This window comes from Agelaius tricolor, unplaced genomic scaffold (genome assembly GCF_023055355.1).
Source record: "Agelaius tricolor isolate 1412-34295 unplaced genomic scaffold, bAgeTri1.0.p SCAF_1, whole genome shotgun sequence".
Classification (NCBI taxonomy): domain Eukaryota; kingdom Metazoa; phylum Chordata; class Aves; order Passeriformes; family Icteridae; genus Agelaius; species Agelaius tricolor.
The window spans coordinates 84,034,258-84,051,034 of record NW_027269261.1 but is presented as its reverse complement, the minus strand read 5'-3'; the positions used below and the strand labels follow the sequence as shown (position 1 = coordinate 84,051,034).

Genomic DNA, 16,777 nt, shown 5'->3' with positions numbered 1-16,777 from the left:
AAGAATTTTTTCTTTGTGTCCAAAAAAGCGAAACCCAGGTTTTAAATTTGATAAAACACCGGAAAATATTAAAGTTTCTTAAAATAAAAAAAATCAAAAACAAAACAAACAAGAAAAGAAGTCTAAAACCTTTACTTCTAAGAAGATAAACATGAAAAGCAAACACATTATGCATATGCACACAATCATAATTCTTATTTCTTCTCTGTTTATGGTAGAAATAAATATTTTTCCTTAAGGAGCATGCTAAAGCATCCAATGAGAAGGTATAAAAACACCAACATGTGTTACTGCTCATATCATATTATTGCCATGTGTGCAAGACACAATTTATCTCATTGGCCTAGGCCTAGATAATCTACAGAAATATAGACATGGTCCTGAAAAAAATGTAATATAAGAAAAATGGATTTACATCACTTTCTATACCCTATCCTTTCTTTCTGAACATTTCATTGGATTGGAGCAGTCTAAGCAGAGAGAGAAACAGGGACATTATCAGCATCAAAATGATGATCAATTTGTTAAGAATCTGCTTTATGTACAATAATTTAGAATTTCCTAAGAGTTATTTAGCTTGCTAGAGTTTTTTCACTCGAATCAAACGGAATTTTTACTTATTTTACTTACTGATAAAACATCCACTACAATATTTCTTCCTGCTAGATTTGGCTTAATGCCTTTAGAGCCATAACTTGATAAAATAGTCAGCAGAGTGCAGCCCGTTGTTTCTGTCAATGTGCATTAAGTGACAGAGATGCTGGTACAGTACAGGCTGGACTGTTCTGGTTTCTGAAGAGAGCACATCCCACTTAATTTCAGACCTCCAGTTAATGACAGCCATCTCCATTTCTTCTGCAGTACAACAGCAGTGATACATGCTGCTACATGTAATTCGCCTCATATTTTTTAAACATTTATTATTAGGAATCTAATAATTTCTGAAACATTTATTATTAGGAAGTATGTATGGACACATACTTTAGTGATTCTTTTTTACCTAATAATGAAAAATGCTTGAGCAGCTATCTCCTGTGGGATACCTTGCCTTACCCAGCTAAAGGAGAAAGAGATTAACTCTGTTTCCTTCAGAGACTGAAGCATCTAAATAAATACATGCAGTTCCTTTCAGTAAAGAAGTGATTCCAATATGACTGCTAGACTATCCTGGTAGTTTAAAAGTAAGAATGGAACGCACTTACCTCCTTTAGTCCAGGCAATAACAGGCTGGGGATAACCTTGTGCTTCACAAGGGAAGTCAACGGTTTGTCCTTCGATCACTGTTTTGTCTTGTGGGGTGACAGTAAACTGAGGTAGAGCTACAGAAGAGGAAATAAAGGCATTTCAAAAAGACAATTGAAAAATGCATGACTAAATTGCATACTATTTCCTGTGTAAGTTGAAATAGCTCATATTGGTGGGAAGACAGATGCTAATGGAATTCTTTCTATTGTGACCGCCAGAGAGAAGACAGTTAGGGCAGCCACTTGTGCAAAAGGAACATTTCTCTCACAACCTGGCCTTGATGTCAGTGCAGGCATGTGGGATCTACTGTGACAGATCCAAAATAAGAGGCGCAGTAAAACTTGTTGAATCAAACATAGAGTCTTCCCTGGATTAAAAATGTTATCTTCTCTTTCTCTCAAAACTTCCCAGTTAAATTGTGAAGAAAAAGTAATGTAATCAAAACCTTCTTGAGCTGATTCTTTTCTTCCATGAAAGCAGTGAGTGGAGCGTGGGGCAGATTCGGCAGTAACGCTGTGCACTAACTACTCACTGTGTGAAAAGTATTTGTTCAGCTCTCAAAATGCAATGATCCACTGGTAATAAATTAACAAACCACACAGAGAAGTTGTTTTGTATAGCTTTAGAACTCATTAAAAAGGTATTTGCAATCTTAACTGTTTGCCATCTAAGGATTTTAACATGAGAACGGAAGCAAATAAATTTAAAGGTTACTTAAAGTATTTTGTAAATAAAAGTTCCAGCATGAAAGTGTTTGCAAAAAATATTATCTATATACACAGGAGACTTCTGATAGTTGATCTCAAATACTTTATAATCACACTATTGACATACAATATCAAAATTATTGCAATCATGAGTTAGAGTACTTTGACTTTTGCTTTGCAGAAAAGCTGTGCTAATGCCTCAGCTGGCAGAATGATAGCTTCTATCAAACTCAGCAGAAAATATTTCCACATTCCCTGAAGTGTCTACAACAGAAAAGTGGCACGGATCTGTATTCAAAACTCCATTTCTAGTTCTCCAGGCACAAATTCTAATCTCTAGCATTTCTGCCTGTTACGGAAAATATTTAATCATTCAAAAATTTGGCAATTCTTGTTTGTTCCTTCATGCAAACAAAACATAAGAAATTAACATTTGAAAACATTAACCTTCTGATAATAATCACTGAAACATAATTTTCAGAGAAATAGTAAGTAATATCTTACTCTGTGTGAAATGTATAGCAACTTCCCCATGAACTACAATAGTGCAATTAGAAGTAAAAACTCTTATGTTTTTAGTTTGGCTCGGTCAACTCAGAAGAAAAGACAAATCCACACAATTTCAAGTAGTATGTCTCTTCCAGTTTAACATTATTTACCTTGGACTATGATGTATGCAGTGGCGTGGATGTTATCAACGGTGTTAGTTGCAAAACAGGTGTACTCGCCACTGTCTTCCTGTTTCACATTCTGTATGTAAAGTCCTCCTGAGGGAGTTATGGTGACACGAGGGTCATTTGGTAGAGGGGTTCTGTCACCTTTGGTCCAGGTAATTCGTGGCTGAGGGTGCCCAGTTGCACTGCATTCCAAGGTAACGCTCTCTCCAACCAGCACTTCGGTGTTTTGTGGGTGAATCACAAAACTTGGCCTGGCTGTGAGAAAACAGCAATGCCTAAATACAGCTTCTAGCTTGCACAGCTCTAATTTAGACAAATATAGAGCTTTAACAGACTCTAGGATACCTTTAATCTTGGTGCAAACTCTGCACCTTGCTTTAAGTCTAATCTAACTGCAGATACCAATAGATAAAAACAAAAGCTCATAATTGCGCTGAAGTTTTTTTCTAAACTTCCATTAAAACAATTTTCAAACCTTTTGCTCTCCTATGCTGATGTTTATAAAGGTCTCTTCAGAATCATAGACATTGAGACTCAAAACACAAACAGGCTAAAAATTGCTGTAAGTGCACAAAAGCCAAAACTGATTAAGCTACATTTTAAGTAACCTTTCTCAAGTACATGAGTAATTTCCAGTGACATTTTAAGTTTACCTGGTGCTGTGCGTCAAAACAAAATGTTCTCACAGCAAAGACCATGTTTTAAAAACATTACAGTCCTGGACAGGAATTTAGTCCTTGCAAATATGAGGCCTTGGCTAGACAGAGCTAAAAGGTTCTTGAGCAAGGATGGCTGCACAGGGTGTGCTGAAGCTTCCATGAATGGCTTGATCAGCAGCTTGTGGTTTTTGGTATCCAGAGAGAACGTTACTGCATTGAGAAATGTTGCAATGCAAAGCCTCTTCTCCTAACCCTTCTACAGCCTACAAAGCTATTATAAAAATTGCATACTACAATAAACATATTAATTAACCAGCTGAGTTGTATTTTTGTTCTAAGGATATTATATCTTTATGATCTAAGTCTTAAGATGCCCAAGCCCAACAAATCTACATATCAAGCGCCAAAGCATTTTATTTTTTAGCAATCTTATTATCAAAACAACTCTCTATCTGAATGTAAAATTCAAACTTAACGTTCTTTACCTGGAGACTCAAAGTATCTAAGAGTAACTTCCTGAGTTTTCACTTCTCCAGCCACATTTTTTGCCATGCACTGGTAAATGCCTTGGTCTGTTTCTTGAGTATTCTGAATCATCAACGTGCCATCATCTAGCAAGTTTAGACGGGAATCTTCTTTCATACTGAGCTCATTACTGAGAAGAAAAGGATCTGCTAGAGTTAAACCTTTAAATCACAAGTGCAGAAAACTGCCAAATAATAAAACCCAGGAGATAAATTACCCAAAATAACTTGTGGGGAAAAAAACCTTTTACTTTGTTATAAATAATGGAACTTTACATTTTCTCCTAAAGAGAAGAAGAGGAAAAACAAATCATGAAACTGTTTTGCTTATGCAAGTAATGCATCTTCAAAATGAAAAGTTAAAATAAATTTATGAGGAATAGCTTACAGGGAAAAAAAACAACCAGTGAACAATACACATACCTGGTCTTTAAAAGGCTGTTCTAGTTAGCAAAACAATTAAAACTGTTTCTACTGGAAGTATGTCATGCAAGTTCAATATTCAAGATACTTTCTGCTAGGAGAGAGGTCAGTTGCTACAAAACTATCTTTGTGCCAAGCTCTGCCTGGATTGTTCAAGAAGCACTAATGAACTTGATTATACTTTGTACTGGTTTAAAATATAAGTTAAGGTCAGGTCTTCAGGTTAGGTCATGGATGAAAAGTTTCTGTGATGTAACTTAAGAAGTCTTAGGGGGGTTTATTAAAAGAACTTTTTCGCAGTCCACCCCTCACTACATGAAGAAAGCACAGAGGAGGGATGAGATCACGCCTTTTATGTACAAAGCCCAGCCTACTGATCTATTCAACATACTGCTCAACAGGCTGATGGCTTTTGACTGAAATCTTGCCATATTCAACTACCTTGCAAACAGCTCTGTTCTCATTCATGCAGCCAGGAAACAAGCCAGAGTCAATAATCTCTCACCCCAAGCTCAAATTTCTTCTTAAAACTCATATGTATATTCTGAATACGTTTTCTTTGTGCGTTATAAATACTTGAGCCAGAGAAAATTTTAAAGAAATAATTATACCATTCAAGTTCATGGCTCTGTTCTTGACATACTCCATAAACGCTGTGCCTTTGCTGCACTAGGGGTTCTCACTGACATCAGCAGAAAGATATAGAACCAGGACTCTAAACCATGCTATTTCATCTGCAACTGACTAATTAAAATGCTTTATAGAAAGTGTAAGGGAATTTATGTTCCAGGTCAGGTTTGTATAAGAGCATTATTAAACCAAAGTCAAATTTATTGATGGTAAACTCACAGTTCACATGTCCATTGTAAGTTCACACCAGTTTAAGGGGGTGATGTGCTGGCAAAAGGCTGGTTCAGCTGTGCTGTGCCCAGTGCAGCTGGAGGGAGCCAGGCTCTGGGCACAGCCCAAGCAGCCATTCTGCAGCAGGCTGGCCCTTGGGCTGTTTAAAGATAGTCATCCTCTATAGAACCTTCTCCCATCTTCTAAGTGGTGAAGAAAAGGAACACAGTAGGTTGCCCAGACACCTTGTGCTATCTCCATCCTTAGAGGCTTTTAAGACCCATCTAGATAAAGCAACCTGGTATAATCCTGCTTTGAGCAGAAGGCTGCACTGGAGACCTCCTATAACCTTGGAAACCTCCTCCAACCTGAATTACACTACAATCTTATGATCTAAAGACTTGCCTGCCCTCCATGTACTGGTTTGAGGAGGCTTGAAACAGATGTCTCTCTCCTCTCCTGGGACAAAGCTCAACCTTGGAGGGAAGATACCTCTGAGGAGCTAGGGCTCCAGAAAGAGTTCTCTGAAACTTTAATTGTATCCAGCTGGAGTCCTTAAAGTATCTTTTGCTCCACTCCAAAACATATGCAAATGCTAAGTAATCCACAGACTGTACATACAACATGTCCACATGTCCTGGCACTTAGATATAAATGATTTAGTATTACAGGGGTGAGCAGCTTTGCAGGTATACTACAGCTGAAGATCTTACAAATTGCACTAGAGTAAAAATACTTTCTAGTTACCAGCTTTTAAATGTTTAAAAATATTAATAAAAAGCTATGGGCCATCATTACTTCATATGCTTATTTTAATTATAGCATGTTTTTGCTGTAACTATTTCACATATATTAGCATATATAGCACGTGGACATACACCCAGAAATGTACACACACACAGGCAAATGTAATTACAACAAGTTTCTCTCTTCCTCTTTCAAACTTACTTGTTTCGAAGCCAGATAATTTCTGGTTTAGGATTGCCTTCAGCCCTGCAAGTGAAGTACACTGTATTCCCTGAGGTAACGTCCACATCCTGAGGCTCTGATGTAATTCTTGGCCTCTCTATATCAACAATAAAACATACAAGGAACTCTTACTTATTTTAAAACTACTAAAAACTGGTAAATAAAAATATTTCCACACATCTTGCAAAAAATATTTTTCACAAATGTTTTGACTTTATATGTATGACTAAATATGTATATGCTTAGTCAGGATTAAATGCACTTTTCCCTGTGCAAAAATGACTGTGGGATTTCTGACCTACTTCATTGTTCCTTAGGACCTTTCAGCAGACTGGAAATAGATTGTGCAAATTTGTATCAGGTTCTAAAGCAGCTGTTTTATTTATTTGAACATAGATTCAAATTGCCTATGAAGGAAAAACTTTAAAGCAGCAAGCACAAGTTCCATTTAAAATAACTTCCTCTAGATAAGTATCAGTGCCTAACCTGCCTCACAGAATAATTTGTACAGCTTGCTTCTTGCAGTTTCCATATTCAGGCTCCTTAGATGTGCAAAGAGCTGGTAGGATGCCATGTGCATTATTCTTGCATCAAATTCCCTTTGTACTATCTTTGTCAAGAACCTTGTAGATGCTTATGGTCATAGTTCTCTTGATCAGAATTATATCCAACACATAACCAAAAGGACAATTTACTTATTTTATACTTTGGCTTCATTATGTGAGTGGGCAGGCAAATGCCCACAGCTTGATGAGAAATCTGCATTTTGATTTCAGAACACAAGAGGTACTAGGCAAAGTCATAGGGTGCCCATGGGGCCAAGTTTTTGCACCCCTAGGGTGAACACAAACAAAAGGATTACAAAGGTGCTTTTCTATTAATCCTCAGTGGCAGAGGATTCCAGTGCCTGTGTGGGGTACTCCTATTAATTACACCTGAGTAAAAAAAAAAATTAGTGGCCCAACCCCAATTCCTACATCAACAAAAATTTTAAAGGCCAGAACTGTGTCATCAGGGGCAATTCAGTAAAGCTTCTTTCCTTCCTTTCCCTCATATAGAAGGGAATAAACAACACCAAATAATATTAATGCAACACCATAGACCCTAGCTGACAATCCTGTTATGATCAGAATTGAAACATAAAAGGGAAAAATAAACTCCTTCAGGATAATCACCTTTCATTCTTCAAGGGGAAATTTCAAACATAGTTATATTTGTTTCATTATAGATAGGCTGAAGGGTAAAAGCAATCAATCCTGTCAGGAGCACACAAAACCAGAAAAGGAATGTGGAGAGATTTCTAGAAATAACCAATACTATCCAGAGGTGGTCAGTGTTAATAAACAGAACAACAAATTCTAACTCCCCCAAAAAATACAGTTTAGGTACATTCAGTGCATTAAAAATAAGCCATCAGGAAGTGGCAAACCCACCACAGTTCAGTTCTTCTGGTGTTATTGTGGCCACCGATCTTCCCTGGATCCTGCGTGGATACTCGCAGGTAGCAGCTGCCTGAGCGTTGCCCGACTCCGCGTACGTCTTGAGCAGCTCCGCCAGCCACAGGATCTCACAGTCACAGTGCAGAGCGTTGGAGTCCAAGCGCCTGCACAAAACAAGGAGCAGCCACAGCTCTGTGAGCAAGCCTCAGCCATCTTTTTCTAGGATCAACATGGTTCTGTAAATGGAGCAATGCCTTTATCTGGGAATAGAGACAACAGCCAACAGGCAATACAGGTGATGGTTGCTTGCTTATAGGCATTCTGGTAGTTTTTATTAGAGGAATGTGTGTTATTTTTACTGCCCAAAGGACAATCTATGTATATTATTTAGTCTATAAAACAATGATTACAAATATTCCCAATATAGGAAATAAACTTCAGTCAGTAACTAAAGAAAATAGATATAAAACAATGTTCTCAATCTATCCACATAAACAATTGTAGCACAGTTAGGAAAAAAAAATTAATATTTAAAGCAATTGCACCACAAAAGGCATTTGCAAGGAAGATAAATATTGCAAGAGAAGATACAGTCTAATTATTCTAATTGGGTTATTTAATATTTCATTAGTTCAATAATAATTCAATCTACTTACAGTCTCTTCATAGATTCTAAGTGACTAAATGTTCCAGGAATCAAATGAGCTATTCTGTTGTTATGCAAAAACCTGTTAAAACACAGAAATATGCATGTAATAATTCAGATTTTGTGATGCATTCATTTCATTTACATACTTCTGGAAGGTTTTCAAGAGAAATTAATCTAAGAAAATTTAAGATAAAAAAAATGAGCCTGTTCAGCAACTCATTGTCTGGTATTTTTTAGGTGGCCTCCAAGGTGTACTTGGGTATGTCCATGTGGGGAAAAAGAAGCCATAAGTAACTACAAGGAAGGGAGCTCATAAGCTTTAAAATTAGAAATTAAAAAGGTCCTAAATAAATAGTCTAGTTCTTCATTCATAACATTTATTTTAGGCCAAACATTGATAACAGATCTTTGGGAAGTAGTTTTGCAAAAGAAAAATAAACCACAGGCAACGCTCACTTCTGCATGCCTCTAAGGTCAGCCTCACCAAAGTGCTCTTGGAAAGACTGTGTAGTAGTTACAGTTAAAAAAAATTGATTCAAAACCACCTATGGCAATGATAAAAATATTATATTTTAGTTTAAAATGCTTGATTTAATTCAAAGAAGGAAGCAAGCTGTCTTCTGACTCTTACCCCAAGAAAAACAAACTTACAGCCTTTCAAGTTTTGGAAGATGAGTAAAGGATTCAGGTTCCAACGTTTCTATTTGATTAAAGTGCAGATACCTGAAAATATGTTAAACAAAAAGAAAAATACTGAAACAATTTTCTTGGTAAAATATTTTAAAGAACTTATTGTTTCCATAGTGTTTACAGATCTAAATGGCCATAGTGACGTAGCAGCTTTTTTCTGTTACCATCTGAATCTCATACTTGAATCTGAGAAATAGAAGACATGACAAACAAAGATGTGTTTGCAGATCACTATATTGAGTGTGTGTGTATATAAGCAAAAAAGTCCAAACATTGCTGTGGAAATTTTGGAGATAATACTTTGAATGCTATTTTGCCAGCTCTGATGTTTATTGTATGCATGCTTGAAACAATTTATCAAAAAAAAGAAAATTATTATTTTTAATAGGAAAAATGTTAGAGGTTATTTAGAAAACATTTACAGTTTCCAGCACAATAACATTTTTTGTGGCCAAATGTTTTCATTTCCATGAGTGAAAATTTCAAAAGATACTGACAAATCATCTTCTCTAGTCCATGAACACCGGCATTTAAAGCTGTGAATGTTCTCAAAACCAAATTTGTAATATAAACCCAAGTTTGACTAATTTGACTTTAGACAAAGGGCTTCATACCAACTGGTGCTGTTTGGTGCCCTCTTGATGCTTATGCCAAGCTATGAACATTACACAACAATAAATCTACGCAGCTGTTAATGCTGTAAAATTGACAAAGTTAACACAAGAAGACAATTAACCAGACTATTAACCTGTAACTATTGTGAAAATGGACTGCAAAGACAGGATCATTCCAGCATCTACTATTTTGTGGAGCTACCCCTGAACCTTGCAGATGAGAATACAAGATGTATGGATAAGACTGGCACAAGAAACTGTGAAAATGATTCATAGACTTTGGATCTTGATTATATCCGAATGTATTCAAAATCCTTTAAGTTTTGTATTTGACCTCTGACAAATTCAGGAACCTCTGGAGAATGTGTTTATACAGAAATCACTGTGGTCTGAAGAACAAAAAGCCTGTCATTTAAAAACAGTGGGAACAACTCTGAGCTCAGTATCTCCTGAAACACCAATCCCTCAGCATGACAAGGCCAAGGACACGGGGATTTGCCCGTGCTGAGCCGGATGGTGGCTGTGCAGAGAGAGAAGCGGGAGCAGCAGTGGTTCCAGCCAAGCCTTGCAGGGAGCCCTGGAAGGCGCGTGCAGGGGGAGCCAGGCTCGTGCCTGGCAGCCTCCCAGGACAAGCGCGAGCCAGCGAGCGATGCCAGGGAGCAGTGAATGGGGACCACAGAAAAAGCCAATAAATCAGCACGGGCCTGATCAAGCCCATCAGGGTGTCATGCCTGCCTACTGCCAGTGCCACGCCACAGAGTGTCCTGAGCACAGAGCATGGTCTTGTTAGCATGAAGATACAAGAACTGTGTCACCTTGCTGGGATTGCCAGTTTTCATCTCCCCTTTAAAAATACAGGGCGATCTCTTCTAAATTAAAAAGACAGATGTCAAAGGCAGATATTTCCTGCAAGACTCATTTGATTTGCCAGCAGAGAGAAGAGAGACCTCAGTGAGGAAGGACTGGGCATGGTCCAGCCATGAGGTGGGCAGGCACCGCTTGCCACGAGCCAGGGCTCTGCTCATCTACCTTCCAGGATCAGCAGCATTTGGGAGGGGGCAAGGCAAGGTGGGGATCACTGCAATGAAAAAGGATGAAGGGAAAAACCAGGCACAACTACAGACAGGGTTTGTTATCTCTGAAGCAGCTTTTGTTTTGGAAAAAAATTATAAACACTACTTGTTTTGCAGGCAGCAGTGATTTTTTTCCTTTTTAACTTTTAAGTTCTTGCATTTTTATGCCTCATGAACACCTCACAAACACATCTCTTAGTATTCCAAATAGATTAATTTTCTGTTCTTTTTTGGCATTGACAAGGCAAGATTTGTAGGCATCTCTTATTTGAACAAAAATAACATTGGTAAAAGCAGATACATCGAGTCACACAACCCCTTCTTCAGGGCCACAAATCAGGGTGAAATTAGACAGAGAGGAAAAGAAAGAATACCTCTCTCAGATGGTTTAAGTAGTATACACATTGCAAAACTCAAAGCCCCAGCCCATAATGGCTGTTTAGTACTCACTATTAGAATTACAGATGTAATCAATATGTGCCTGAAAGGTCACCTTGTTTTTCCAAACAAAACAAATTTTAAAAAAATATTTCTGTTATAAACCTTGCCTTGTTTACAAGCTCACACCATTGCAGATACAATAATTCAGGTGCTGAAGAACATTTTAATAGCTAACTTTACCTCATCAGATATCACACTGTCTAAAGTAGCTCAAAAAAATCAAATCATGAAATCCAGCTGGAAAATACTCTTAACTGCTTCATAGTAGTTGGGCTACACAAATTAGTTGGGCTTTTCAGGTCTTTAATTTATGATCTAAAAAAGACCCTGAGCAACTTATCATGCAATTTATTAATAGAACAAGTTATTCAATATCTGGCCAAAATAATTCGTAATTCAAAATAAATAGATGCAGAAACCGGATTGCATTTTAAGTCTACAGTAATAGGAATAAAAAAATCCTTGGCATTATGACCTACACTTTAATCCTGTTTTATCACTTAGGTTTATCACTTCTATTATTTTACTCTACGTACCACATTAAAGTTTTGTAAAGGTATATTTTAATATTTTAATTAATATAGTAATTTCTTGGATTTAAAATTCACTCTAAAGGTAACCATATTCAGGAAATAATCTCACACTAGCATATATTTATAGGCATCTTTTATGTTCAGAGTACAAAGCATTAAAAATAGTAATATGTAATAAATTAGATATTAAAAAGACTTTCAGAATGAAATTAAAAGAAAAAGCATGCAAGAGTGATTTTTAAATACCAACATATCTTTCCTTTTTAATTCTAAAAACATTATCAAGAATTAAATAGAAGGAAAGGAAATACCTATTGGGAAAAAAAGTCCAAATGAAACATGTCAAGAGGAAGATTAAGATTTTATCAAACAAGCATGGTATAGATTTCTTAGTATTAATCTTGTAGGACAAAAAATTACAAAAAAATTCAGTCCCAGTGACATTTTTCACAGCATTAAATTTAGGATTATATCTTATGTAGCTTTGAAGTTTTTGTAGGTAAGGACTTTTATTAAATATGCCAGTTGTTCTTTTACTAATAGCATCATCACATCTTTGGGGAAATACTCATTAGCTGAGTATAATCCATGCTCTGAATATTTAAACAGCATGTTTGCCCTTTTGGTTATTTGAATAAGAATGGCCAAACATATATGTTCCATATTTATCAATGAGCTTTCCCTGCTCAGGGACAACAAGTAGCAGCCTTAAACCACAAGGATAAATATTTAAATGTATGTTGTGATAATGATATAAAATACTGGAATAGGATACTTAAGGAGATTATGGAACACTCACTGAAGACTTTTAAAATAAGGCTAGACAAGTATCTGTTTCCAGTTTCTTGTCCCTAGCTAATCTTATTGTAGAATAATAAGGATTAACTTCTCAACGCCCCTGTCATATCTCTTGGGTTCCTTTGTTTGTTTATTAACTAATTAACTAATATCTGACATAGAGTCATGCAAAAATCAGGAACTTGTAGTATAAAACAAGAAAATAAATAGCAACACTTCAAAAATACTGAAAACGAAAGTTAATTACATAGACTTAATATAACAAACTGTATCACTATATGTTAGTTAAGGTTTTTGTCTATTAATTCCCCCAAAATATGTATACGTGTACATAAACTACAGCATAACTAATAACAGCTTATAAAGAACAAAATTAGTATGTTAATATGAAAGTTACAAGAAAATGCATAACTAGGATTAGGTAAACAGATTTAAATAAGTCCATTAATATTTGGGGATGCTGCTAGTTAAATAGTGGAGTACACTTTTTGTCCCTGATACATACAACTCATAAGCTGAGATCTCAAAAATGTGACAGATATTTGGAAGGAAAGCAATGTATACACATCTGGAAACGGACTCCATTTAGAGCTAGATCTTGGGATCCAAACTCATGACCTCCCCAGCAGGGTATTTGTGCCATTTCAGGTGGGATTCAGTGGTCAAGCCCAGGCACAGAGGCACAGAGCAGCTGTAAGCCCAGGCACACAGAGGCAGCCCTCCTTGCCTGTCGGGTGCTCTGTCTGCTTTCCGGCTGCTGCTCTGAAAAAATGCAAGTTTCCTGTAGCTTTATGCTCTCTGTGCCAGACCCAAACATATGTCTTGCAGATTTAACAGTGTCTAAACTGGTACTCAGCAGCTACGTTTCATCAACACTCTCCCTTCATGCCCAGCCACAGGTGAAAAGTTAGGTGACGAAGTATGTATGGCTCAGTGTGTTCAAGTACCTAAAACTGCCAATTTTTCTTCAGAATTTACCCTAGCACAAACAGGTTTCAAGATCTGATTCAAAGATCTTATTTTCTTGGCAGAAATTTCCAAAGGAAAAGCTATTTTGACTACATCAGCAGCTAAGAATTCTGCTTCAGAGGTTGAAGGAGGAACCTGCCAGCTGCAGTAAATACTTTGGGGGGTTTTGTCCCTTATACATGCAACAGTACATTTAGGTTTTGGTTAGTGTAATTTAGTTACATTTAACTACATTTAGTTTCTGGTAACAACAACAATCACCAAAAAAATGTTTGCTTTGCTGATCAGATATTTTTTAAAAGGCAACTATCAGTTGAATTCTGCTTCACTGGAGTAGAAGAAATAGCTGTGAAACAAGTCATTCCCTGAAATGTGGTCCACAGTGTCTACTTCTGAGAACTCTGCTGAGCACTGAGAACAGCATTTGGCTGAGTTAACACAACCAGTAGCAAAATGTGTTCGATAACTTGTGGCCACAGAGACCTCAAATGCAGAAACATTGATTTAGTACTGTCAATGCAGTTCAAACCTGAAATTAGGACACTTAGAAACTTGTTTGCCAAGGGTAACTCTTGTCTTGTCAGCAGTTTTTCTCCAAAGCTAAATGTGATAAAACAGACCCTGTAGAGTCAGAACATATTTTCATGCTAAAGATGCATAAATGCCAAATCTCTCCTAAACTAAAAATCTCAAAGCTTACTCTCCATTGAATTTATTTCTGTGCCTGCTACTGGCTTCATGTACTCCCATTTTCCCTCCTGGCAAGTTCTGTGTTCAGGAGAGGAGCAGAAGAGCTCTAAAAGGTAGTGAGCTCTGATGCATGCAGTGGGGTAGCACCTGCCCCCCATTCCCCAGCAGCTGCAGGTGCTGACAGGACACACGGGCAGGCAATGAGCAGTGACTCTGCCAGGCTCCATATCCAATCTTCCCAGCTGGAGATGAGACTCAAGCCCTGAGTCTGAATTTCAGATTCATAGATCAACAAGGAAAAAGAACACAAGAAAAAAGGGCAAATATTGCCACTTGCACATATGGGGCTTGTGGCATGGGGAAGAACATTCTTTTGGAAATATTAGTAATTCAACAAATGGGCCTCAGTATTCCAAATTCTACAAAGAAATTATGTATTGCTATTAGCATGCAAGTAAGCCCTACCAGTTGCTGTCAATATGGTGCAGTAATAATTTCTAGAGTAAAAGGAGAAGGAAGAGAAAGGCATTGAGGAAAAAAAACCCATATTTAAATACTTTTTATAATTAACACTTCTGTTTTACATAGAAGTTCCTCCTTCAAAAGGCATCTATTGCACTCTAAAAGGAGCATGTATGATTTTGTACCCATATAAAGTGTCATTTTATTTCATATACACTCTGTGTCTACTAATATCCATTAGAGGCTTACAGTAACAAGGAAACTGGTACATGGAGAACACTTGTAATACACTGATATCTTTCATCAGTTTAAAAATTTATATTCAGCTCCCAATTTATACCCTACAAAACTCATTGGTTTGCTACTGTTATTTGGTAGGGAAATACTGTAGTGAAACAACTACACATTTACAGTTTTTTCCTTTTTCTAAACATTGTCACAATGAATGTAGAGCAATGCTTTCTGATCATAGAGTAATAGAATTGTTAAGGCTAGAAAAGACATTTAGGATTTTCAAGTCTAATCATCAACCTAGCACCAGTATCACGTTCATCACTAAACCATGACCTCAAGTGCCATATCCAGCCATTTCTTGAACACTTCCTCAGGGGGAAGTGTGACTCCACTGCTTCCCAAGGCAGCCTGTTTCATGCTTTACCACCCTCTCCATGAAAAGATTTTTTTCTAATACCAATCTAAACCTCTCCTGGTGCAACTTGAGACCATTTGCTCTTGTCCTGTCACTTGTTACCTGGGAGCAGAGACCACTCTCCAGCTCACTATAACCTCAGTTCAAGTAGTGGTAGAGAGAAATGAGGTCTCCACTGAGGCTCCTTTTGCCCAGACAAACAAGCCCAGCTCCCTCAGTTGCTCCTCACAGGATTTGTGCTCCAGCCCCTTCACTCGCTTCACTGCCCTTCTCTGGACTCACGCCAGCAATTCAATGCCTCTCCTATAGTGATTATACAACAAAACATAGTTCAACTTAATGGAATCAGTACAACTGGGTTTTGTCATGCTTAGGACTGTATTCTTCATTCTTTTTCAGTAGACATTATTCTTCATTATACAGGAAAAGAAGTATGATTTTAATCAATCTTTCTGGAGGACATTACTGAAACATCTACATTGCAAACGATGTACTTTCCTACTTTTTAAACATCTGTATCTGTATATGGCAATGATTAACACATATAAATTATAGCAAGGTTTTTATTTAAAAAACTATTCTTATTTCAAAGTATAACAAAACAGGGTTGAACTTGCAGAGGCTAATTCAGCTTTAGTTATGCTGCATAAAACAAAGTAACTGCTGCAGTGAAAGGAAGTGAGATATAATAAAAACCTGCAGAAATGAAAGCAGAATCTATCTCTAAGCAATACACATTAGTTTCCAACATTTTCCACAATAATTCTCCTTTGTCAAAGCTATGTAACAATGTAAAGGGACATCAGGAATGCAAATCACAAATAAAAGACAAACACAGATATGAGGAATTTGACACAGACATCAACTGTGGTTTTTTCACATGCAAATGATTATGGGGCTCTCTGCCCAACCCAGGGGTGCAGACGTGCAGAGCATGCAGGTAGGATGTATGGATCAAGGCGTGCACTTTTCCTCTGCAGGGGAACCATGGAGATGACAGCACAGAAGAGAAAAGGCACTTACAGTTGTTCTAGAGAGGCAAGTCCTTTAAATGCTTGCCTGTCAATTGACTGGATTTCATTCTTGTACAAATAGCTGAAACAAGAAACAATCAGTAATATTAGTACACAAACAAGAGCTACATGAAGGTGGAAAAGAAGAATTAAGTTGACACGTGAAGACAGTTTTTCAACTACATATTAGAAAAAAAATATACAAATAAAAAACTAAAAACATAAAAATAACCTATCCTTGAGATTTCATCCCAAATGACATAAGTCTGGGGCCTTGAAGACCCTGAGGCTCACACCTGGATGGACTTGGGCTTTCCAGTGCTCATAGCACAACTTACTGGATTTTTGTCCCTTGTTCTCTTGATTGGTTTGCCAAAAGTCAAAATAAGTTCAACTTAATGGGACAGAATTGCATGAGAAGCGCCTTTACCAGAACACACCAGGGATGGCCTCTTGATTTCTTTAAAATACTCATCTGAATACTGGTGCAAATATTCAAATTAGGATAGAGTGGGTCTTTTACTGGACTTGGAGAACAAACAGTGAGAAATTTCTGTAACTCCACCTGTGTCACCTTTGGAATATTCACAGAAAATACAAGTTATAATACTGGTATCACATCCATAAAGCAGCACTGTATATTTGTTTTATCACTGTGCAGAAGATGGACATTAGGTCCCCATTGATACTCTATAATATAAAGAGAATATACA

At 37.1% G+C, this 16,777-nt stretch overlaps 1 protein-coding gene across 1 annotated transcript in view; it reads right to left on the bottom strand.

Annotated features, from left to right (window-relative positions):
* The window catches only part of PXDN (peroxidasin), an 82,626-nt gene that overhangs the window by 32,373 nt on the left and 33,476 nt on the right, over nucleotides 1-16,777 (bottom strand). Inside the window, exons 4-11 of the mRNA XM_071441613.1 lie at nucleotides 16,075-16,146; nucleotides 8,784-8,855; nucleotides 8,140-8,211; nucleotides 7,478-7,647; nucleotides 6,024-6,141; nucleotides 3,774-3,943; nucleotides 2,612-2,884; nucleotides 1,203-1,319 (exon numbers count right to left, since the gene is read on the bottom strand). Coding sequence (XP_071297714.1) covers nucleotides 1,203-1,319; nucleotides 2,612-2,884; nucleotides 3,774-3,943; nucleotides 6,024-6,141; nucleotides 7,478-7,647; nucleotides 8,140-8,211; nucleotides 8,784-8,855; nucleotides 16,075-16,146 — 1,064 coding nt within the window. The remainder of the gene's footprint in view (nucleotides 1-1,202; nucleotides 1,320-2,611; nucleotides 2,885-3,773; nucleotides 3,944-6,023; nucleotides 6,142-7,477; nucleotides 7,648-8,139; nucleotides 8,212-8,783; nucleotides 8,856-16,074; nucleotides 16,147-16,777) is intronic.